Raw genomic sequence first — 23,519 nt, 5'->3', positions numbered from 1 at the left:
TATAACAATGGCCAAAGCTCATTTGTGTGCGTCTGTGGAGCAGCCGAGGGAGAGGTGTGGCTGCGCTTCTGATTACGCTGGGGTGCAGTCCACTCCTGGCTCCTCTGGCTGCCGCTCTAATCTGGCTGTTAATGGGGCCCAGGGGAGAGCTGGGCCAGGGCAAGGGCGGACACTTTCCTCCTCCATTGCCCAGAGTGTTCTGGAATCCACGCCAGCCCTCAACTGTCGAAGGCTTTCACCAATTAGCCTTTCCTTCCAGGGCGCACACGGCTCTGGCATCTGCTCCTTCCATCTCAGCCCCCCCCACCCCCCGGTCTGTGGTCCCTATGGGGTCCCCCCCACCCTGGTGCTCTAATTGCCCTCGGGCTACAGCTCAGACCCGGCATGGCGGTGTCCTTAGGGAGCCTGCTCCGGTCAGGAGCCATGCTAGGGACACTCCCTGTAGCCATCCTACCCCCGTTCTGGGCAGGATTCCCATTAAAAAAATGAATATGAAATATCACCTCAAATTGAAAAGTGCTTTCCAGGTTAGCCAGTGTCTTCACACCTGCTTTCTCACCTGGCCCTCGTGACAGTCCGGTCTTACTGTTTTACCGTCAAGGCAAGTAAAGCTCAGAGAACAGGAGGTGCCTATGCCAAGTTGTATAGTTGGGAAGTGGGCTGCCATGTGAACCTGAGTCCTGTGTTTTTTCTGCTACTTCAGTGTTAAAAATTCCACCCCACCCCATTGCACCTGCTTTGAGGAAACAAAGAGTAAGACCCTCTCAGGCCACAGCTGGGGGACCTGAGCATCCATGTGGACCTGGACTGCACCTGGTTCAAGGCCTTAATCACACCTTTATCACCTGGAGCCCTGTTTAGAGGGAGAAACCGATACATGGTGGGAGGGAGGCTCGGGAGAAAGCCAGCATTGTCCCTGGAATCCCAATGCCACGTTAGGAACCCCAGCTGCAGCCTTGGCCTTATTTGAGCCTGATGACAACACCATGAGGTAGGCAGTGTGGGGGATGACTGTCGGGCACAGGTGAGCAGATTGCCTGCCTCCTGCCTGGGCCTCTCAGGGAGCCGTCCTGAGCCAAAGACGAGCAGAGCCCTGGCCACCAGGCCGCCAGGCTGAGCTGTCCTCGCTTCCTCCCAGTGAAAACATTCCTCCTTGGGCCCCTTGCTGCTCAAGTTGTCCGAGTGGCAGAGACTTGCTGCCTCTGAGCAAACCACGATTTAATGCTGCAATTGGCCAAACGCTTACACTCTTTGGTAAGCGATTATTTATTTATTGGTTTGTGTTCTGCCCAGCCAAGGGGAAGAATGGTATTTGGTAACTGGTCACTCGGAAATGTAATTCTGGGGGCTAAGCAGCCTAAGGCTCCCCATGTCAGTGAGGCACGTGTTTGTGCTAAGGGTGGTGGGAGAATGTCAAACGTGGCTTGCCTTGCTCCCTGCCTCAGTTTCTCCTTGTGCTGTGTGGATAATCTTCCAGCCTCATCTACTTGGAAAATGGATCATAACGGCAGAATCCCTGTGGCACAGCTTAGGGCCAAGAAAGTCAGGGATGAGAACTCCCTATGAAGTGGAGGCAGGAACATGCAAGGCCATGAGGATTCCCAGCATGCCCTAGGCTGCCCTTGGCATGCCTGGCGGGTCACGCTGCTATTATGTCTGGCAGGGAGAAGGCACCGTTCTCCTTTATCTGGGTTTTTCCTCTTTCTTTTCTTTCTATCCCTTTTGCCCTCCACCACCGGTCTCCTCACCCATCTCATTTTAGGAAAGAACCATAAAGATCAGACTAGACCTTGAAAGCTCCCTCCTAACTTTGACTTCTATATTGTTTCTTTGGGCAGGGGGAGGAGTTAGGGGTTGTGTTTGGCCTGGGCTATCGGACCAGACTACGCAAGAAAGGCCAGAGGAGATCAAAGGCGTGGTGCAGACCTCTGCTCTGCCCGTGGCCTGCCCCAGCTCTGCCCAGCTCTGCCCAGCTCTGCCCAGCTCTGCCCCAGCTGCCCCCATGATAAGAAAGAGGAGAGAGGTCAGAGAGAGGTTTTAGATGCTCAGCACATTGTCTTTCCTGAGATGGACAGTCCTTGTTGCCGCCCCCCCATCCTGGGAGGGAGCCGAGGGGCCCCCTGAGTCCCTGGAAAGCTCCGAGTTGGCCACTTTCACACAGCTCCGCTGGCAAGAGCCTGCCTGCTGGTTCTCCAGATGCCTTTTCCTTTGGCTGGATTGAAGCCTTTAAAAAAGTGACACCTTGGATTTTATTTCACTCCTTTTTCTGCGAAGTCCAAAGACGTTTACAGGCGTGAGCTCTATAGGCTTTATGGAAACCCATCAAAAAGCAGGGCTTGTTTCCTTCATCTTTATAGAGTGGAAAATAAAAGCATGGGAAGACGGAATAACTCTTCTAAGGCCACACAGTTCTTCTGAGAAGGAGGGGAAAAGCCAGCGTAGGTTCCTAGAGCCTTCAGAGAAGTCTGTACCACACTAGAGCTGCTCAGTGGGAGTGCTGGGGGCTCCATGCCAGCCGTGGCAAGGTCTTCTTCACTCCTCAGTGGGACAGAACCCAGCTGTGACCCTGTGCTCACAGGGGAATCTGGGAGCCTGGAATAAAACAGGGAGAGATTCAGCCGAATCACTGTGGGGAAAATGGTCCAAAGGTTTTTGCTGTTGGTTCCCTGACTCCTGGAATTGTCCAGGAGTCAGGAAACAGGGTATCCAGGGGATATTCTCTTTAAGGAAGGCTCATAGGTGTTCCAGTCATTTTTAGGGAATACAATGTTAGGAAAGGCTGAAGGAATGTTAAACGTATTTTAAAAAGCAGGGAGCCTGAGATGGGGCATCATGAGGCACCTCTGTGGCTTGTTGAGTTCATTCGTGAACATTCCACTTCTCCTATCTTTCTCTCCCCAACTGATTGTCTGCACATGCCTCTGTCATGGTATTGTCACTCACGTGTTAATGTTTCCAGTTTTCTGTTCTATGCTCTTGAGTCCTCATCTGTGTGTCTGCTCGATTTAGTAAGTTCTAGGTATGGAGGCCATATTCCCTCTTATTCCTAAGTAGAGCTGTCTGGAGCCCACGCTCATGGGTGCTGGCCCAGTGCTTGCTGGTGTGATGGTGATGATGGACAATCTAAGCTACGAAGATGGCACCTGGAAGGGGTTGGAGGTGGGGCAGAGAGACCACGGAGGCCAGGAGAGGAAAGAGACTCTCAGGATCTGCGTTTTTTTGCCATGGTCCCGCCACCTGCTTAGGTTGACTGTTGACAGGTTACCTAGTTTCTCTGGATCTGAGTTTTTCATGTAAAAAAGGATTCTTCTAGCCCTGTAGCTCCCTGACTCGGTACTTCTGCTTATTGCCCTGATGTTCCTTCCTAATTTTTCTCCTTTTTAATTTTCAGCTCTTAACCATCGATGATAATTTCTGTGGCCTGGATATGAATGCCCCCCTGGGCGTGTCTGAGATGGTGCGCGGCATTCCCGTCTTCACAGAGGACAGGGATCGCATGACTTCTGTCATCGCATACGTCTACAAGAATCACTCTCTGGCCTTCGTGGGCACCAAAAGTGGCAAGCTGAAGAAGGTAGGAATGAGGTGCAATCATTTTGGTTATTCTGAAGGCCATCTGTCCCCACTGGGATGGATATGATTTCATGTTTTACTACTTTGGCCCTGGTGGGCAAGTGATACAAGTTTGAGCTAAGGAGATATGTCACTCTTGAGGTCATGAATGATACCCTGTCCCTTCTCTGCCTTTGTACGGAGGGTTACTGTGGGTGAGCGTGCAGATGCACCTCTTCCCTGGGGCTGGTGTGCACGTGGAGGAGTTGCCCCAGCCTCACGAGGCTACCCTAAATGGTGTGCTCTGTCCAGCTTGGGTTTGTGCCCTAATGCAAAGGCTTTCTAAGGCTGGGGTGGTTGGGGAAGGTGGGCAGGGGCAAGTTATGTATGTGTTCCTCTTGCTTCAGTCCTTTTGACTAGTGCATCCATCTGGAATCTGTGCAGGGAAACAGATGGAGGAAAGTGCAGGACCTGCTGGAGTTGATAATGGGGCTGTGTCAGATCGTGGGATGAGGAAACTGTGGGTATTGTGGGGGCATAGAAATTACTTGAGGTGGAGTAGAATGGTGTGATCTGGGACGGGAGCTTTTCCTCCTTGTCCTCCAGAGCTTGCTGGCCTCGGGGTACTGGGTGATATTGGCCCATCAGCAGTGTTGGGGGTACCCTTCCATCCAAGACTCTTCTCTCACCCACCTCTGCTCAGACTTCTCATCTCAGTGACTTGGAGCTGGTGTCTGAGAGAGCCCCCCCCGCTTGATGGTATCCAAAGCCTTTCTAAGACTACGCCGTACCTCCTGTTTTGTGTTAGCTGATAATTGCACTTCAGTCTGGTCTCAGGGAAATACTGGTGAATCCACGTAGAACTCCTGCTTGTCTAATTTAGGCTTCCCTCAGAATTCTCTGGATATTGTGTGATTCCACATTGGGCACTGCCCGATCTGAGACAACTTTGAGCTCTACTTTCCCTTTGCTGTGTTTCCGGGTATCAGCTGCACGTGGTCAAGGGGACATATTCTCAGCAAATCTAGAAGACTTTGCCTACTCTCCCATCCTACTATGTAACAGCCCGGCCATATTTCTTTCTTTAAATTCTACATCTCTTGGAATAGGCAGTGGGGCTGGAGTGTGAGCGTACGGGGTGGGGGGGGAGGTATGTGTGAGGTGGGGGATGTATGGGGAGTAGTGACATGGGTAGTATCTAGAAGAGGAAGCCTGTGCTGGTGAAATGCCATGAGGCACCAGGAGGCTAGTGCGGGCTGTGTGCCACCATCTGGTACTGCCCAGAGAGCTAACTGTGACTCTGTAGAGTACGGCCTCATATGTCAAGGGCACGATGCATGAGACCACCATCTACATGGCTTTAAGAACTATATTTCATAGTTTCCTGCCTCTCTGAGAAGACTCTATTAAACCCAAGCAAACGTTTTGTTGCTGCCTTGGAGTCTTGCGGTGATTTTGGCTCACGAACCTCGTGGATGCCCCAGAAGGTGTCGTGTGTGACCCGTAGGTATGTCGTCCTGGCGCAACTCCTGTCTGGGTGGGGCCGCCTCCTGCCTCTCCATCTAGTGCACACTGTGGCTCGTCACCTCCAGCTGCTGTCAGGAGCCTGGGCTGACCCCGCTCTCTCCTCCTCCCTCTGTCCGTGGCTTCCAGCTTCCCGTGAGCTGGGAGTCAGGCATCCAAACTGGCTGAAATTGTGTCGGATAAGCCTCAGTATAAACAGAGGAGGGAAAAACCCAGGCTTTGGAGCATGGGCCTCAAGGGTGTTTCTGTTGGATGCTCAGATGATTTCATTCTTTATTATGATTCAGTAAGTTTGGTTTGCTAAAAAAGTGAGTTCTAAATACCGAAGGCATTCCCATATGTAGTTCGTACAATGAGATGTCTGTTGACCTGCTTTGCCTGGCCCTATGGAGCCACTATGGAGAGTAAAAAGTAAGCAAGACAATGTGGGGTACCTTCACTCTTTTCTCTAGTGAGCCCAAGCTCAGTGCATTGGAGAAGTAACTTACCCCAGTGCGCTAGAAGATTCGCACCCACTGAACTTCCTACCCTGTGCCTTAGGATCATTTACTTGCTAGCAAGACTGAGTAAGTGGATCCTGTAGGAGGCTTTTCTTTTCTTTTCTTTTTGGTCGTTGTCTGAGCTGGTGTCAGTGAAATAAACATTGAAAGTTCAGTGCACATAACAGAACAGACAGTTATTTTCTCTTGGGGGAGAAAAAGAGACGTGTTTCCTGGCCATGGCTGCATCGTAAACCCAAGACAGTCAACTTGCAAATGTGTGCTGTTGGTCAGAGGGTGGACTGAGGTCAGTGGGGGCTGACTGTCTTGCACCTGTGGAAGCCTGGCCCCTGATGGGGAGGTCAGAGTGCAGCACATCTCTGTGACAGTGGGCTGGGGACACATCCCGGAGTCTGGGCATGCACAGGGCACAGAGACAATGCTCACAGGGCAGGCTGCAGGCAAAGCCTTGCCTTCAAGTGTCCCCAGAGGTCAGCCGGGCCAGCAACGACAGGCATCACCTGACCAGGAGGCTTGAGGCTTTATAAACCTCGGGCTGGCATTTCCCATTTTTTTTTTCCATTGGGGAGTTTATATCAGAACAGTTCTGTTTCAGCCACCTGGGGATATTCCATTTAATTTCCAGAGCAATGGTGAGATTGGTGAAGCATACACATTTGAGAGGTAAGAACAGAGGGTCATGTGAGGGGGAATGAGCCAGCGGCCCTCCTGGGGAAAGCCGGGCTGTCGGGGCAGCCAAACTTTCTGCGCTATGAGCTCGGAGTGGCAGCCTTTTTAATAGTTTCGCAGGAGCCCGGCAATGGCTGCTACAGACTCGGCACCGCTGGCCCAGGGGACGGTCTGAGTTGGGAAAGGAAGGCTGGGCCACCGAGCCAGTTGTTTGAAATAATAAAAAGCAAGACTGGCCAGTTTATTTATTTTTTTTCGGAACAATAGAATTTCCCACCGCCCCTGCTCGCTGAGCACCACTCCCCTTTCCTTGCCAGCACTCTGTATTGCTTTTCCCAGAGGCTATCAGACCACATTCACCTTTTGGGCAGAGGCCCAGCCGTGAAATGCTTTGGGGCTGCAAGAGGATGTTGCGGGAAATTTTGTGAGCTGCTGAAACCAGGGGGTGAGAATAACGCAAATCATACTGTAGCCGTAATTACAGAGTTGTCTTCTCTGAGCCCTGTAATAATCTCCTGTGTGTATCAAGGGCCACGCAGAGTTCTTTGCCATATGACAAGGGACTCGTGGGGAGGGTGGATGGGAGGGCTTGGGGGTTTGCTGTGTGTTTCCGGGGTCTGGGAGCTAGACTGTAGCGATCCATAGGCTGCCCTCGAAATTACTGACTTTTCCTTTTGTTTGAAAGTTGTGGGTCCTCATCATTTGCAACCTTGCCTCTGATGACCATAATTTCACTCCTTTAGTGCCTACATCACATGAGGCAGAGGGAAAGGAGGTGAGGAAAGTGCCAATTTGGATGTCTTTTGTGTTTTCTGATGCGTGCGTGCCCGTGTGTGTGTGTGTGTGTGTGTGTGTGTGTGTGTGTTATGGCTAGTATCGGCAGCTTTTCCATGGCCAGCGTTATAGGCGAGTGCTGTTAAGAAACAGCATTATTTTATATGTGGCATATAAATGCTACAGTCATCAGGAAGTACTTAGGAACTTAGAAATAACCCACACTGTTAAAATTTCCACTCCAGGTTAGAATAAAAAAAAAAATCTTAAGGCAAACACCATCCCGATCTGCTCTAGGGTGTCCGTATAAACCTGAAAATCTTTGTCCCAAGTTGGGGTAATGATGCCAGTTGCTGCCTCAGATGGACAAAAATCTCTTTGTGTAACTATTTTGGCCGGAACCCTCTCTCCTTGCCTCTCACATTCCTACCACTAAGTGATCGTATTGTGTGGCTGTTGTTTAGCCGTGAGTTACCACCTGACATTGGTGGGAGAGACTAATGTTCATTGTGAGCCAAAACATCATAAACTCCCACTTGAGGTGTGATTGCTCCTTTCATTTTGTGATCGCATCATTCCCGAGTGTTTAGCTCGGTTAAACTGTTCACACCTAAGGGGCGGAGCACTTTGTGGATACTAGTTAAGCAGAATTCGGGCTGATCTGACTCATGGCTTGTGTTAGGGTATGTACCCACGTGTGTGACACACCAAGCCTTACCAGTATGTTTCAGCATGGAGAGTCAACAGGAGTGGATGCCCTAAAAATCATACTTACTGGCAATTATTATGCACATTAACATAATCTGCCTAATTTTTTTTCCTTGAGCCTATTTTGAAATCGATTAGCTTGTGTTCCCCTACATCCTGACCACGGGTCCAGAAGGGCAACCAAACAGAAGTGGAGTAGGGTAGAGGGAGACCCACCTGGGTCTGTATCATTCTGACCATAAGTTCTCAGGAATGGATGTTGTGTCTGTGTGTGTGTGTGTGTGTGTGTGTGTGTAAAATGCTCAAGTCACAGAGCAATGTCACATTAGAGATGAGTAGCTCCTGCTTTGCAATTTCCTAACTGTATCTGAGAATTCTTAATGCTCACTGGAAATTTGAATCAACTTTAAAAAATGCCATAGATAGGACTCCAAATGGGTGAAGGCATCACAAAATCAAATGGAGATGTAATGTTGGAAATTAACTTGCCCCAGGACCCTGAGATTAGAGCAGAGCTGCATTACCTGATGTAGGATTTGTTCAGTGTGCTCTGTTATGGGTCTCTTCAAACAGAGCTGCTGGCTGGTTTGCATGTGGTTAGACACTGAAGCAGGAAGGAAAAGAAATATGGAAGAATCAATGCTGGACAGTTTCCATTGTGGAAAAAGACCATCAAAGCAGTTTTGTTTGATTGTTTTGCCACGTTGTTTCTGCAGTTCCCACTGCTGGTTTTGCAAGTTTGAAGCCTGTGTGGATGTGAGGCTGTGGGATAAGTGGAGAGGAGCTGAGGTTGAAGGTGTTACAGACAGAAGAGCATCACAGATCCAGGGTGGGGTGGGGGTGGGGTGGGGTGCATGCTCCTTCCACTCATCTCGCATCTCAGCGGGCACAAGAGATGGCTGTTCGGTCGTTAGTCTTTCAAGCCTGGGGACCCCAGGACTGGCCTTCAGACCGGCCTCACCTCACGCCAACTGCCCACTTCTGGTCCACCTCCCACCTTGCGTAGTCTCCCTTGCTGGGGTTTAAGCCTTTTAGGCCATGCCACATCCGGTAGATGTGGAGAGCAGCCTAAGCTGGTCGATGTCCTCGTGGGCATATCTTACATTCTTGAGCGATATGAAGTCTCCATTCAATCATCCTTTTTACCTAAGTGTATGTCCACTGGCACTCACTTCTTGCCCCTTGCTGCTTTTCACTACTCTGCCCTTGGGCCCACCCACGGTCCCCGTATGTCCCTGGCTGGGGCGGGGGGGTGGGGCGTGGATCTCAAGTGGTTGCTCAGAGCAGACCTGAGCAGGCTTGGGGAGGTGTCCTCACGACAGAGCTCTGACCTCAGCCCCCCTCAGAGCAGCTTGACACTGTAAGTTGGGGCATCGTTTCCTTCTTCTCCTGACATCCTCTAGAATAACGCACTTTGAGATCCCCAGAAAATACCACCTCAGGAACACCTGTCATTTTGTTTTCCAAATAATCATTAGTAGTGCACATGATTTAAGGAGACAGTCTTAAATGAGCTTTGCCAATTCAAGATTTACTGATACACGTGTGCCATTTTTTTGAATCATATGTGTGTGTATATATATACATTCGTGTAGAATGATCCTGATCATAAATTAAAATGCAAAGACGTTAAAATTGAAGAGAGTGCTGCAGAAACACCCCCAAATCATAGAGCGCACTCAGTCAGCTGATGCTCAAATGCCAGACACGCTGGAGGAATTTATCCAGTGACACATGCAATTGAAGTAAAATATTGTGCTTTACAAGAACATATCATTAAAATGAAAACTAGCAGCATATCAGGAGTCTGGCCATGTAACCAAGACAACAAAGATGTGGAAGGATGAAAGACATGGTGTACCAGAGGAAGAGGGAGGAGCGGAGGAGAGAAGAGAATGGGGCCCCAGCTACAAAAGGCCCCGTGCTGCCGGCTTGCATCTGAGAGAACCCGCATCAGAGGAGAAGAGCATCCTTCTGTCCATAGCGGTGAAGGCCCTCGGTGAGGGCAGGAGCAGGGGAGGTCTTCATCACCTGAAATCACTGTACTTTCTCTGCCAACTTTGATGGGGAAGGCAGCGGCAGCGGGACTGACTCAGGACCCACTGGTTGGCGCTCTGACTGGGGAGTCTGCGTGTAGTCCCTGCTTGTTAGCAGGTGACTTCTGGGAATGTGGCCACATGGCCGGCCTCTTGGGGATATCACGGTGTTTTTTGCAGCAGCTTTGGCTTCTCGTAGAGGCATTCACGGGGACTTTTAAAATAGCTCTCTTGAGTCTGCTGTAGTCACTCCGTACTTTCCATCCTGCCCCAGGTGATGCAGGGGAAGTAGCTATCAATTGATTACCCCAAAACATAGAGCCCTAAACAAAACAACCTTTTTTTATCTCATGGTTTCTGTGGTCAGGCATCGAGGCACGGCCTAGCTGGGTGGTTCTGGTTCGGGGTTACTGACAGACTACAGTCAGGGTGTCGGCTGGGGCTGGAAATGGGGATGATCCACTTCTAAGATCATTCACGTGGCCGTGGGCAGGCCTCCGGTCCTTATTGGACACACAGCGTGGGCCTCTCCACAATGGCCACTCACACAACACGGAAGCTGAGAGAGAGACAAGAGAGGGTGAGCAAGCTGAAAACCACGGTCTCTTTGAGACCTCATTTCGGAGTAGCATTCCATCACCCTTGCTGTATTCTATCCCTCAGAACTGTCAGTCGTGTGGTCCGGCCCACCTTCAGGAGGGGGGGGGCTTCCAGCTTCCACAGAGGACTGAATGCCAGAAGGCAGGGGCCATGGGGGCCCTTTTAGAGGCTGCTCACCACACTAGGGCTCTGTGTCTGGGCCCTCACGGGCACCTGAGCCAATACTCTTAAACTTCCCGTCAACAGCTAGTGGCGTGAGAAGGCTCAGGGATAGATGTGGCCAGAGCACTGAATCTGGCTTCCAGCTCCCTTGGGTTTGATCGTGCAGACATGCCAGAGAATCCAGGGGTGAAACGGGAAGAGGCCATGTGGCCTGCCGTGCCCAGGGCCAGAGACTGAGGAACTGTCCTCAGCAGGAGGCCTGGGAGCTCAGAGAAGCAGTCCCAGGCTCTCTGTGAACCTTAGGGAAACAGTGATGGTTTATGATGGTGGATGACAGACATATGTCAAGTCAGTAACTGCTGAGGGCTCTTCATGGCCTTGGAGAATCTACGGCTCTTGACTTTGCCTCCATTTGGGAATCACCTCCTTCCTTAGGAAGGGGTCACTTTCCTAGGGATGGAGCTGGCAGGAAAGAGGTTGGGAAGGGGGCTATAGTGCTTTGACAGCCCAGTAAGTACCAGGCACTGTTCTAGGTGTTTTCTGTGCACCATCCTTAGCATTTCCTTTGGGGTAAACTCTACAACCTCCATTTTACACATGAGATAAGAGACTGAATAACTCCCCAGAGGTCACATGATTTGATCTGAGGTCTGCCCTTCAACTCATGCCTTTGGTAATATCACTGACTCTCCTGAGGTCGTGCTCTCGGGCTGTGGGTTTATGTCACCTCCACAGCCATGAGAGGAGGTGGTCACCTGGCCTCCCGCACCTGGCCGGTGTGCCTGTTGGCCAGAATCTTCCTTTCATTCCCTCTGCCCCTGTGCTGGCTCAGGTCCCCGTGCTCAAACCTGGGTGGTTATAACTGATTTCCCATCTCTAGGTGCTCTGCTCTTTAATTGTCCTATGAATTTTGCCAGATTCGTCTACCCAAAGCAACTCCAATCCTATCTGTTTCCTAGGTAAGAAAAAAAAAAAAAAGAGCAGTTGCCTCATCCAGGCTTCTGAGGCCCCCAGCCTGTCGCCCTGCATGAAAATGAACCAGCCACACTGTCCTCTAGCTCAGCCCTTCAGCCCTGGCCGCTCTCATTTTAGTTCTCAGGGGTCCTGGCTAATTTTAAGTGCCAAGGAAGAGAGGCTCGCACCTGAGAAACAATGGGATTCCCACCCACATGGCAGTTCTCCCCCCTTCACGGTTTCCCTCTGGAGGAGCGATTATGCCGGAGCCCCATCCCACAGCAGAGCGGGCGGTGGCCTTGGGGAGGGCCTGAGTTTTTCTGGGAAGCAGACAAGCTGTGCTTTTCCACTTGCCACTGACCCGCCGCCTAGGACACACTCGGGCGTTTCTTCGTCTTGAGCTTCTCACCCACATGCTCCCTCCCAACAGCCTTGGGGACTGTGTGTCGTGGTTCTGGATGGTTTTTCCCATTGCAGGTCATCCAGGGTCCCTGTCTTGGCTCGTTTGGAAGATGGCGGCTTCTCCTTAGATCCCAGAACTGCTTTGCAAGTCCTGTGGAGCTGAGGACCGGGACTGAATTACACCATCTCCTTACCACTTCTGGTCATTTTGAGCACCTCCCACGACCGGTCCAGCCGGCCTTCTCTCTCTCCCTGAATACCCATCGCCCGATCCAGAGCTTCTTGGCTGTGCCTCGATCCTATGCTTGCCTTGGTCTGCTGTCCGCTCTTGCCTGTTGTTCCTGTCATTATGCAGTATTGTACTTCTGCCTCACAAACGTCATCCTGACCAGTTCACCCAGGACCACTGTGAGGCTAGTGAGGCCTGGGGCAGCGCTGGCTCCCCAGTTCCTTTCTAGATTTGGTGACCTGAGGGACAATGGCCTGAGGGGCACCCTTTCCCCCAAAGTCACCGCTCGTTGCCCATCACCAGGTAGCATTATGTCCATTATTCACTGCAGAGCCCAAGGCTCAGGACGATGAAGAGTGGAGAGCATCTTCATTATATCCCATGTTGCTGGCAAAGCTGCGTGAGGACCTAGGTCTACTCTGTTGATCTGCTTTGCCCACATGAGTCCCATTAGGAAAAGAGGGCCAGGGGCACCTGGGTGGCTCAGTCGGTTAATGCCTTCAGCTCAGGTCATGACCTCAGGGTCCTGGGATTGAGCCTTACCTTGGGCTCCCTGCTCTGCAGGGAGTCTATTTCTTCCTCCCCCCCTCTCATGTTCTCTCTCTCTCTCTCTCTCTCTCTTAAATAAATAAGTAAAAAAACAAAAAAAGAAAAGAGGGCCAAGGAATGGGTCTGAAAGCAGTGGGTTGTTGGCTCAGGGGTCTCCCCCACCCCATAGGCTCTCCCCCACCCCATAGGCTCTCCCCCACCCCATAGGCTCTCCCTTCCTGAGACCATTCTCAGGCTACTGAAACACCCGGCATCCCCAGTGCCTCCCCTGGTCCCAGTTTTTCTGGCTTCCAGAAGAATCAGAAGCCCCTTTCCTTCCCCCCAAGGCTCCTGAGGCCTTGGAGGCAAGGAGGGTGGAACGGAAGGCAAACAGGAAGGAGGAGATCTGTCACTCTCGCAAAGAGGTTTCTTATCTTTCTGTTCAACCACTTGCATCGCCCCGCCGAGAGGTGAGCACGCTGGGGTGGGGGGAGCTGATCTGAGTGTGCGCTGGTGGTTGGACTTGAGACGTCAGGGGGATGCTGAAGCCGCCGTGGAACTTGCTTTCATCACGGCACCCAGAACTTCACCCAAGTGCTCCTGCTTTTCAGGTCTTCCCACTGGGAGGCTCAGAGGCCCGTGGGTTTTCAGGCAGAATTATGCCCAAGATCCTATGGACATCTCATGTACTTTGTGTTTTTGGTAACAGTGAAGATGGTTAGAGAGCTTTGGTCTCTTCTCAAAGATTTGTAATTCTATAAATGCTTTAATTCGGTCTCTCTGCTGACTCACCAGCATCTCCTCCAGGGTTCATTCAGTTCTGTCCATTTTCCTCAGCCTCCCCCAAAAGATCATAGCATTTATCCATGAGGTTCTACCAGAAACAGGACTCCTCTATGGGGACTTCTCACAATGGATACACAGGTTTTTTGAAAAGTCGTGTGTAATTATGTTTTAAATGCTTCAGATTAGCATACATAGACTGTCTTATTTAATCTTTATGATCACAGTTGTTTTGGGCCTTCTTTCAGACATACCAGATGTGGGAGAGGAAAATGCGTTTTTTTAAAGATTTATTTATCCATTTTATTAATTTTTTAAAGATTTCTTTTAGAGAGAGAACAAGCATGTGCGAGTGAGGGGAGGGCAGAGGGAGAGAGAATCTCAAGCAGACTTCCCGCTGAGCACAGGGCCTTCCATGGGGCTCGATCTCACGACCCTGAGATTACGACCTGAGCTGAAACCAAGAGTCAGACGCTTAACCGACTGCACCCCTCAGGCACCCCAGGAAAGCACATTTTAAATCTCACTCACAGAGTAAATCTCTTTTAGATCCCATGAGGTTTTTCAGGCAGAATCAGCTTAGGCCTTGAGTGGACCTGAACTTGCACATCATTGACCTTGAGTGCCACCATGGCAGCTGGGATGCTAGACACCCCACCCCCACCCCCATGATCTGGGCAGCGTCAAGGCCAGAGGGATACAGGCGGTACTGACTACTTCATGCCTTAACTAGGATGTGGGCTTCTTCCTCCAATGGAAAGGTCACGGGCTTTGGGGGAAGAAATATGAGTTCATTGAAGGAAGTCAATGAATCCTTTTCTAAATGGAAGAACCTTTTTCCAAAAAGGATATGTCATGTATCCATTTTATCAATTTGAGTTTTTATTCAGTCCTGTTTTGATGACCCCAAAATCACAGGCAATCAGATGTTTCAAAATCCATAGCTGAGAACTTCTTCTGAAAGCAGTTTATTCTCTTTACATAAAAAACCATTTATTAATATAGCTGGATTTTTGTCCCAGTGCATCTAAACCTTCCCAGTTAGACTTCAGTTACCCCGTACAGAGCTGTCTGAAAGTAACAAATGTATCTGAAGACTGACTGTTAAGGCTTATACATCTGGGTGTGTGTAGAGGTGTGTCAGCTAGCTTAGGCTACATTACGTTGTATTGACCCCCAAATTTAAGTAGCTTGCCACCATAAAGGTTATTTCCAGCTCATGTTCATGGGCACCCTGGTTGGGTGGCAGCTGTGCTCCACGTGATATATTTGGGACAGAGACTGAAGAGCATGTCTGGGGACATGCCAGTCTTCCATCAGAAGGAAAAGAGAGACGGCAGAGTTACCTGATGGACTGTTCGAGCTGCCTCTTGGAAGTAGTACCCATTCTTGCCACTCACATTTTATTGGTCAGACCGAAGTGAATGGTGTGGGAAATATACACCTGCCATAGGAAGAGGCCTGGTGTGTATATGTCCGTGGAGGAGGGAGGGAGGGGCAGAGAACATTTTGTCAATAACACAATTTACCGTAAAGGCTATTAGTGTGATCGTCCACATTGAGTCAAGAAATATCAACTTGGTCATCTGTAATGCGCTGGATGTTTCTTGACTTAAAGAGCTATGGTCTCTTCTGGCTTAATATTGGAGAAAATGTGTGAGGAATAGAGGATATGGCTGATTTCCTATCATCAATCCAGACGTCGAGTTAGAAATTTAAAAAAAAAACCTAAATCCTCTATCAGTTGGTTTTCTTGTGATTTGTTTTTTCTCCTCAAACAAAAACTAGAGTTGTTCAGTTCCTTCTATTAATTAGGCTCTGCATGTTTGTATTTCCCTGCACTCAGTTTTCCGTAAGAGTGAGGGCACTTTTCTACTTAAATACAAAGATCAGACTGTGCTCAGCCAATGTCTCTGGGGGTAATTAAATTATCCAAATTTGTTAAATCATTTCTCTTACCTGCAATTAAATCGAGCCTCCCAAATTAATTTTCCCTGAGTAACTTAACCCCCAAAGATTCCTCTACTTCCCCCTCTGAATCTGCTTTTCTAATTGTGAATTCCAAAATTCATTCTGGACATGGGCAGGACTTCTGGCCCCTGAGTTCCATTCCTCTGGGCAATAAACCCAATCTGGTTCCCACACTGGCTACCTACTCCAGGCCAGTTCACAGACCTCCTTATCAGGGCTCCCCACCGTCCACCGCTCTCTGGAAAAGTCAGGAGAAGTGCAGAGCTGGAATTCTGAGCCAAGGACACCATCCTGCAGATTGGTTTGAACAACAGTGATTTTTAGCTCTCAAACTTATTTTATCGACTGCCAATTTTTTGGCGGACATGTCTTAAACTTACATCATACTGATGATGCATGAGAGTCATTGAGCCTCCATAACAGGGGAAAATGATAGGTATTTTCATGGCTGAGCTGGTGGCAGCCATTGTGAGGGCCTTGGCAATCACAGAAAGCTTGCGAGGAGTTGCCCTTTTGCAAATGTGCTAGGAGGGGCCCTCTGATCCTTTCTAAGCTCTCCACCTTCTGTTTCCAGGTAGATAAGACATATACCCACGCGTGCAGGACTGTGTGCCCCCTCCCATACTTACACACACATTCACGTCACAAACATGCACACGCGCCTAATCCCCACATGTACCTGGATGTGCCCGTGCATGCACACTTGGGAGCTAGACCCTTCTCTGCGCTCAAGCCTGGGGCCGCTCCTCCCGTGTGCCACCCTCTCTGGCTGAGCCCCACCTCCCCCGTGTTCTCTCTGGGAAATTAGCAGCACACCATCTAATCAGTTTACCTCTGACTCGCCCACTTTGGCTTCGAGATGATGACAGAGTGGAGCTATTTAGCTGTCAAACGCGCTGACTATTGCCCAGATGGACAGCATCTCAAACATCAGAGTGGGTTCTTTCTCCTCCGTGTGTGTGTGTGTGTGTGTGTGTGTTGGGGGGGGTGGGTAATGAGTCTCCCAGTTGCTTTTTTAAGTGCTTCTTGCATCTGCCTTTCATTTTAATGCCTCCTGCCTGCTGACCTCGCTTCCCAGCAGCCAGCCTAAGTGTGATTCCCATAATTAGCTTAGCGATAATTTAATCTCTCTGCTTTAAATTTGATTGTTTTTGAGGGACTTGGGTCTGGGGACAGGGGAGAGGGACCTTTGCTTTTGTCTGGACTCTGTCTGGGGGTGGGAGCACAGGGGCGTTGCTGGGTTGGGGTGGGGGTGGGGACAGGGAGAGAGAGGCCCTGGGCTTCCTGGGTAGATTCTGGACAGGAAACCGAAAGCTCTCCTTTCATCCCTCCTCTTGTAAGGGGTTCCCTTTCTTTGTCCCTATTTCCCTTCAGAGTATGAAGGCATGTGAGTGTGGGTACCCAAAGCACTGTAAGGTGCCTAGGTGAGGAGCAGCTCAGAAATGGGAAAATAGGGGACGCCTGGGTGGCTCAGTGGGTCAAGGGTCTGCCTTCGGCTCGGGTTGTGATCTTGGGGTCCTGGGATCGAGCCCCACGTCGGGCTTCCTGCTCTGCGGGGAGCCTGCTTCTCCCTTTCCCTCTGCCCTTCTCCCTGCTGGTGCGTGCTCTCTCTCTCTCAAATGGATAAATAAAGTCTTTAAAAAAAAAAAAAAGAGAACAGTACACTTCCTCAGTGGTGATGGCAGCCATTCTCTTAAGTCAGAGAAATGTGAGAAGGAGCAAAAGGAGCCACTGAATGCCACCCTGTTGTGCCCCACACCCATTCCTAGGCACCCCTGCAGTCTTTCTGTCCGGGTCTGTATCTATCTGTCCGGGTGTGTATCTGGGGCTACCCATGCCTCTCAATAGTTAGGAACCAGACCTGCATGGTACATGAAGAGTTGGAATTGATAGCAGGGAAATCTTAACTGTGTTGCTGGCAGCACCTCTGACTTTGGACAAATTGTTTCTTTGAGCAATGAGTATACTGATATATGCACCCTCCACCTCTCTTATGAAGGAGCTGAGGATAATAGAAATTCACATCTATAGAGCATTCTTTGATTCACCAGGAAGAAAAATAATAATAAAAATTGGGAAGATGGTGAGGATCATAAGCCTTTCTGTGCCTAGAAAACCTCTAAAGAAGAGTCTTCAAAATCCGTGGATATAAAGGCCTGTGTGAACCCAGGCGGGGAGTGTGGAAGGTCTCCAGAGACGGGGGTCTCTAGGGGAAACCGCAGATGCTCCAAATAGATGCACTAACCAGTCCCTGTGGGATTTAACTGTGCTCAAGATCTCGTTGGCAGAACTTCAGAAGCCCAATGAGGAAGGTGAATGATGTAATTCAGCTGAGCCATCCTTGGCTGCTCACTGAGCTGCTAGGACATGTGAGGCGCTCTGATAGGTGAATACTGGGGTGAGAAGGGGGCACAGGCAGGGCATGCTCAGCTCTGAGCTTGGGGTCCCTCCTACCATCTCCTGCAGCCTGGAAACAAGGTCTTTGATTTATGAGCTGACTTTTAATTAAAAGAACAGCAGAAAAGAAATCTCATTTTGCCGCTACAGGATAAATGGTTCACAATTCGAACTGATTTTGTTTCTTCTCCAAATGTCCCAGCGCTACAGGAGTGTGTGCATGTGTGTGTGTGATGGACACTGGCCCAGGGCCCCTCTCTAACACTACTTTGCTCCCAGGGCTGACCTTGCCTCTCCCTCCTGGGTCCTGCTGTGTAGTCCTAATACCCCCTTCCAGGTGTGCATTCCTACCCTCGCACCCTGGGTCACAGTTTCTCTTTGCAGCTTTCCCCAGCATCTTTACTTGAAGAGAGGCTGTCAGTTCTGGTCTAAGTTGCTTGAAGAACTTTCTTTCTTTCTGTCCTTCCACTACAATGATGTTTCTGTGATCTCTGGCAAAAGATTTTATTTTGATGGTCACCCCAAATTCTCAGGATGTTTTAATTTCCCCGAGAGCCCCTCATGCCATCCCTTTGGCACTTCCCAGGGTAGAATTTACCAGACTCATAGCCTTTGTTCTCTGGGAGTCAATCTGCTCTAATAGGACTGAATCTGATGTGGGAGTGACCTCCTGCGTGCTTGGACACAACCTTGGCCTTTCTTATGTGTCAACGTTTATTTACCATCACTACCCATCACCTTTAGCAATATGATATGGACTGCCCTTTTCTGTGGGTCCTACCTTCTAGAAATACCGATGTTTAGTTTGCGATTTGGAAGCGTATTTCTTTCTGTCTGACAGGCTACCAGGTCCGTTCAGAGTATTTCCATCCTCCCCTCCACCAGCAAGGTTTGTGGGGCCCTGTCCATTGGCTCCAGAAGCAGGAGCCAAGGGTCCTCATCCCAACCAAAGGACCCTCCCTCTGCCCTGCTGTGACTTTGGGACACTATTGGAGAAGCCACTGTGGGCTCTTTGTTCCAGAGAAGGAGGGAGACTCTGTCCCTGAAACTTACTGAGAAACCTCAGGGGAGCTGGCCAGCAAAAATCACCAGCTCAGATAAGCCCAGAAAAACAATTGTAGCGCCATGGAGAGGCATCCTGAGCCAGTGGCAGGGATTTGCGTTTGCGCTCGGTGACAAATTCTCATCCCTCTCTGCTGCCGGCTCACTTTGAGGGATGAGGGCCAGTCAGCCCCCTTTGCAGGGTCTCCGTCCTATTTGCAGTAAACCACAGAGGGAATGAGCCCCAGCCCTCCCCCACCCTCTGTCTGCTGCTGCATTTATAAATACCCCGTCACATAATGTCCTGGTGTCAGCACGGGGGAGGCTCACAGGGACAGAAGCCACTACTTCACAGCTAGAATGTTTGTTCCTGCCTGCCAGCACCTCAGACTAAGAGCTGGTATCTGTGGGCTCGCCCGAAAGCACCAGCTCACGCAGCCTGCTGCTCGCTACCAACCCCAGCCCTCTCCTGCACCTGCTTCTCCTTCCTGAGTTGAGGGAAGGACCCCTGTGCCCGCCACCTACGTGATGGGACCAGCAGTGACGTCTGCTTTCCAACCTGTCGAAGTGATTCTTCCCAGAGTGCTGTGAGGCCCTGGGGCTGCTCTCAAGATGAGATCACTGGTGCTAAACTTGTCTTTGCTGACAGCCCAGAGCTGGGTTCCAGGGTTCCCGGCAGGCTTGGGAGGTAGTCGGCTGGGGGTGAGCCCTGCAGGGACCCCAGCTCCTGCCTCCACTGCTGTCTCTTGACAAGGCTTCCCTCTCCTCTTCCCCTTTTGGCTTCCCAGGTTCCCTGTTCTAAAGATTTGCCTCTGTGCCCACCACCCCATCCAGTTCCTGGTGGCTTAGAGGGCCAGTATAAAGCCAGGTTGGAAATCTTAAAAAAAAGAAGAAGAAGAAGAAGAAGAAGAAGACAAAGGCAGTGGGGAGGGGCAGTGGCATCCGGGTGGCTCAGTGGGTTAAGCGTCTGACTCTTGATTTCAGCTCAGGTCATGATCTCAGGGGCATGAAATGGAGCCCCGTGTTGAGCGCCTGCTCAGTGGGAAGTCTGCTTGAGAATCTGTCTCTGTCTCTCTCTCTCTCTCTTGCTCCCTCTCCCAATGCCCCTTCCTCCCCTCTCCAATTAAATAAATAACTCTTTTTTAAAAAAACAACCAGTTTGGGGGATGTGCCCGGCATCGGTGAGGAGTTCTTGGGCGTGGACAGTTGTCTTGCATCGCAAACACTGGTGTTCGGCACTGTGCTAGTCTGCCTGCAGGGAGGGCGTGAAGTTGGGTCCCGGAGCCTGAAAGAGCCCCTCTCCTCCTCACACCCCTGCGTGTCTGTGGTCTGTTGTTCTGACAAATGAGTCTAGAACTCGAAGGGTCCCAGGAATTTAGAACAAGACTTGGGAATCCCATCGTCAGGAGCCAGGGCCATCTGACACTGAAGGAGAGGGCTTTCCCGGCCAGGGAGCCGGGCCAGGGTGCGGCACAGAAGTAGCAGGTGAGGTGGGCTGGGGGGACTCAGCCAGGAAGCACCCTGAGAGAAGTCCACGGTGGAGGGATGAGGGGAGGGAGCGCCAGGCACCTCCCCAGGGGCCGGCCGTGAGCGTATGAGTCTCCTATTGCTGAGGTAATAGACTACCACAAGCTTACTGACTTAAAACAACACGGATTATTCTCTTACAGATCAGTAGGTTAGAAGTCTGACACAGGTCTCACTGGGCTAAAATCACCATGTCTGACAGCTGCGTTCCTTTCCGGCGGTTCTCAGGGAGAATCCATCTCCTCGCCTTTCCAGCTTCCCAGAGGCAGCCCACGTTCCTTGGTTCAGGACCCTCTTGCTCCGTTTTCAAAGCTATCAACATTGCCCCGCCATAGTCTTAGCTCCTTCCAACCACAGCCGGGAAAGGCTTTCTGCTTTAAGAACGCATGTGAGTAGATCAGGCTCACCTGCATCATCAGCCGCGAAAGCTGATTCCACTGCAAAGGTCAAAATCACCGTTTCATCAGTCAGGGCTGGGGAGAGGAGGACAGGCTGGAAGAGAGAAGAGTGAGCCACTACCCCGTGCTGGGCCCTTTGGTACCCAAATCTTACGTGTGAAAGTCTAGGGCCCTCACAGCAGCCCTGCGTGGTAAATGTGTTTGCTCCAGGTTTTCCCACGAGGGCACTTAAATCCAGACCCCAGAACCCACACCCTTGTGTTCCCTCTCCTTTTATGGACACAAAAGATTTTGGGTATGTGTGCCCATGTGCATTTTAGAGCTTGATTTGGTTTCCTCACCAAAAATCTAGCTTTGTGTATGTTGGGGTGAGGCTGGGGCATGTGGGGAGCTTGAGGCTCCGGAGAGGAAGCACTTGGTATCAGCATCTTGGGCAGCTCTCCTTGCTTGGAGGGAAGCTTCTGGCCATTCCAGGGCCTGTATTCTGAGCCTCAGTGAGAACCGGCCTTTTCTCCCGCTGCCTGTTGAAGTCCCTGGACTCTCACCACGAGCTTCTATACTTACAGGACTGATCTCATTTGGGCTTGTGAAAAGGGAACAGCTGATGTGTTATATAATTCTCTTTCAAACGTGTGTGTAACAGTATATGCATGAATATAGTGTGTGTATATGTGTGTGTGGGGGGGCTGTTCCTGGAAAAGCTGAGGAGGACCTGTTTGCCATTTTTGATGACTTGTTCTAAAGCGTTCCTCTGCTTGTCTTCTCATTCAGTTCTCCTTCTCATGCTTCTGCAGGGAGAGGGAGAGGGAAGGTGCAGTGCATGTCAGCCATGGCAAGGGAGGTTAGGAACATTGGGCTTCCTCGTGCCCCTTCCACTTTGTCACCATAAGGCACAGACCTCCCCATCTGACCTCAGCTCTTTGGACTGCTGAGATGAGAAATTTTGCCTTCAGGCTTCCATGGGATCGAGTGTGCAAAAAACTCAACACGATTAGGAAAAGTCACTTGTGCAGAATATGGATGGCGTGTGTATAAACATCGATTTGCAAAGAATAAATGGGGACGGTTTGTAAACAGAGTCTTCTAAAGATGAATTATATTTTAAATTTCCAACAATCCCCTGTGTATGTATGAGTGTGTATGTATTAGTCAGTTAAAGCTTTGATGGTGTGAATGTAAAGATTTTCCTATCGCTGGTGTAATTACTTTAAACTTATCTTAGGCCCAGTTGATAGCAGACTAGAGTTGGGTGTGACTGTTTTCCAGAGAGGCAAAAACTAAGAGGGGCTCTTCTAGCTCATTCACACCAGGACTGTTCAGGGAGCATATCCAGGTATATACCCAGGGAAGCAGCCAAAGGGCCAGGTGGAGCCTGGGTGTGTAAGCGTGTGTATGAATATGTGAGAGCCCTGTGTAATTACCTCAGATGGTACCTGCCTCATTAGGGGGACAGGTGTTTCATTAAGTTTGAGAGATTTGGAACACTTTAACTATGCCGTGGTGGGATCTTGGCATTCCAAAGTGAGCAGGCAAGGATCCCACTGCCAAGAAGCTGGTTTTCTCAGCCGCACGGTTATCCAAGGATAGCATATTTTACCACTTGGACACCACAGTCCTGAATGACGAGGTTATTTAAAGTATTAGAAAGACAGAAACAGTGTCCTGCCACACCACCTAGGAGCATGCTCTCTTGGGCCATCACGGGAAGAGACTGGAAGTCTGGATCCCTGATTCACCACTTTTTCCTTTGTGATCTTGGGCAGTTACCTTACCCTCCCTGGGTGTTACCTTCCCCCCTGTCTGTTGCAGATCAGAAAACACGCCGGGGAAGTCCTTGCTGAGAGCAGCCTGTGAGTGGTTTTCAGAGCCTAGGATCGGTGGGTCACGTGGGCTGAAGCAGGCCTGTAATAAGACCAAGGTCTTTCGCATGCCCCCTGCAGGGGGACAGCAAGTGACCCTGGCCTCAGGCAGAAGAACCCTGAGCTCTTGCCTAATGGGTCACCTTGGCCACAAGAGTGTGTGACTGATCCGGCTCTGGAAAAATAATGCAAACCCCAGAAGCTCCCCATTGTAGGTCAGGTAGCCTCACACCTGTTTTGGCCCCAAGACGAGCCACTCTGCAAAGCTGTGGGGGTGACTCCAGGGAGGGGGGCTGAGAGCTCCTTCCCTTGTTTGGTTATTTGCTGAATCAGGAGATAAGCGGGCAGGCAGGGAATTCAGGGCTTGGGGGATCTCAACCCCCTTCCCTACCAATAACTTCTCAGCCTGTCTTGAAGCTTTTCCAGCTGTGAAACAAGCCGTGGGCAGTTGTTTAGAGAGTCACTAATGATTCTGATGGCCAGTGAAGAGGTGGTGACAGGGCATATTTCTCGAAGAGCCTAAGAAACATTTCAGCCTGGTGACTTCCCCCAACAGAAGTCTCCTGCCGACTGCCCAGAAAGCCAAGAATCTGTGAACAAGCAATCGCATCCCTGGTCATGCTTATTTGGGCTTCTTGATAAATGGTTTGGCCATTTGACTTTAAACTGCTAGAGCACAGAGGACAACTTATGAAGTGTTTTAAAAATTTGAAAAGGAGGGAAATGAAGAGATCAGGGAAAGGAAATGATGGGAGAGACGGAAGCGGAACCAGTGCCCCCACGGGAGGGGGTATGCCTGGAGAAGATTGCTATTGGGGTGCTGTTCACATCCTGCTGCCCCCTTTACCCACACCCATGCTCCTCAGTTAGTGGGGCCGAACCCAGTGGGGACTTAGCCATGCCTG

General features: G+C 50.4%; 1 protein-coding gene across 4 annotated transcripts in view; it reads left to right on the top strand.

Moving 5' to 3' along the window:
* Positions 1 to 23,519, top strand: part of PLXNA4 (plexin A4) — a 573,332-nt gene that overhangs the window by 224,830 nt on the left and 324,983 nt on the right. For all 4 annotated transcript variants that reach the window (XM_073899215.1, XM_073899214.1, XM_025854986.2 and 1 more), the window contains one exon: positions 3,392 to 3,574. In XM_073899215.1, coding sequence (XP_073755316.1) covers positions 3,392 to 3,574 — 183 coding nt within the window. The remainder of the gene's footprint in view (positions 1 to 3,391; positions 3,575 to 23,519) is intronic.

Source organism: Callorhinus ursinus, unplaced genomic scaffold, assembly GCF_003265705.2.
Source record: "Callorhinus ursinus isolate GAN/ISIS: 27379988/994484 unplaced genomic scaffold, GSC_fseal_2.0 scaffold12, whole genome shotgun sequence".
Taxonomy (NCBI): domain Eukaryota; kingdom Metazoa; phylum Chordata; class Mammalia; order Carnivora; family Otariidae; genus Callorhinus; species Callorhinus ursinus.
Note: the sequence above shows the minus strand (reverse complement) of the source record. Positions and strands in the feature narration are given on the sequence as shown.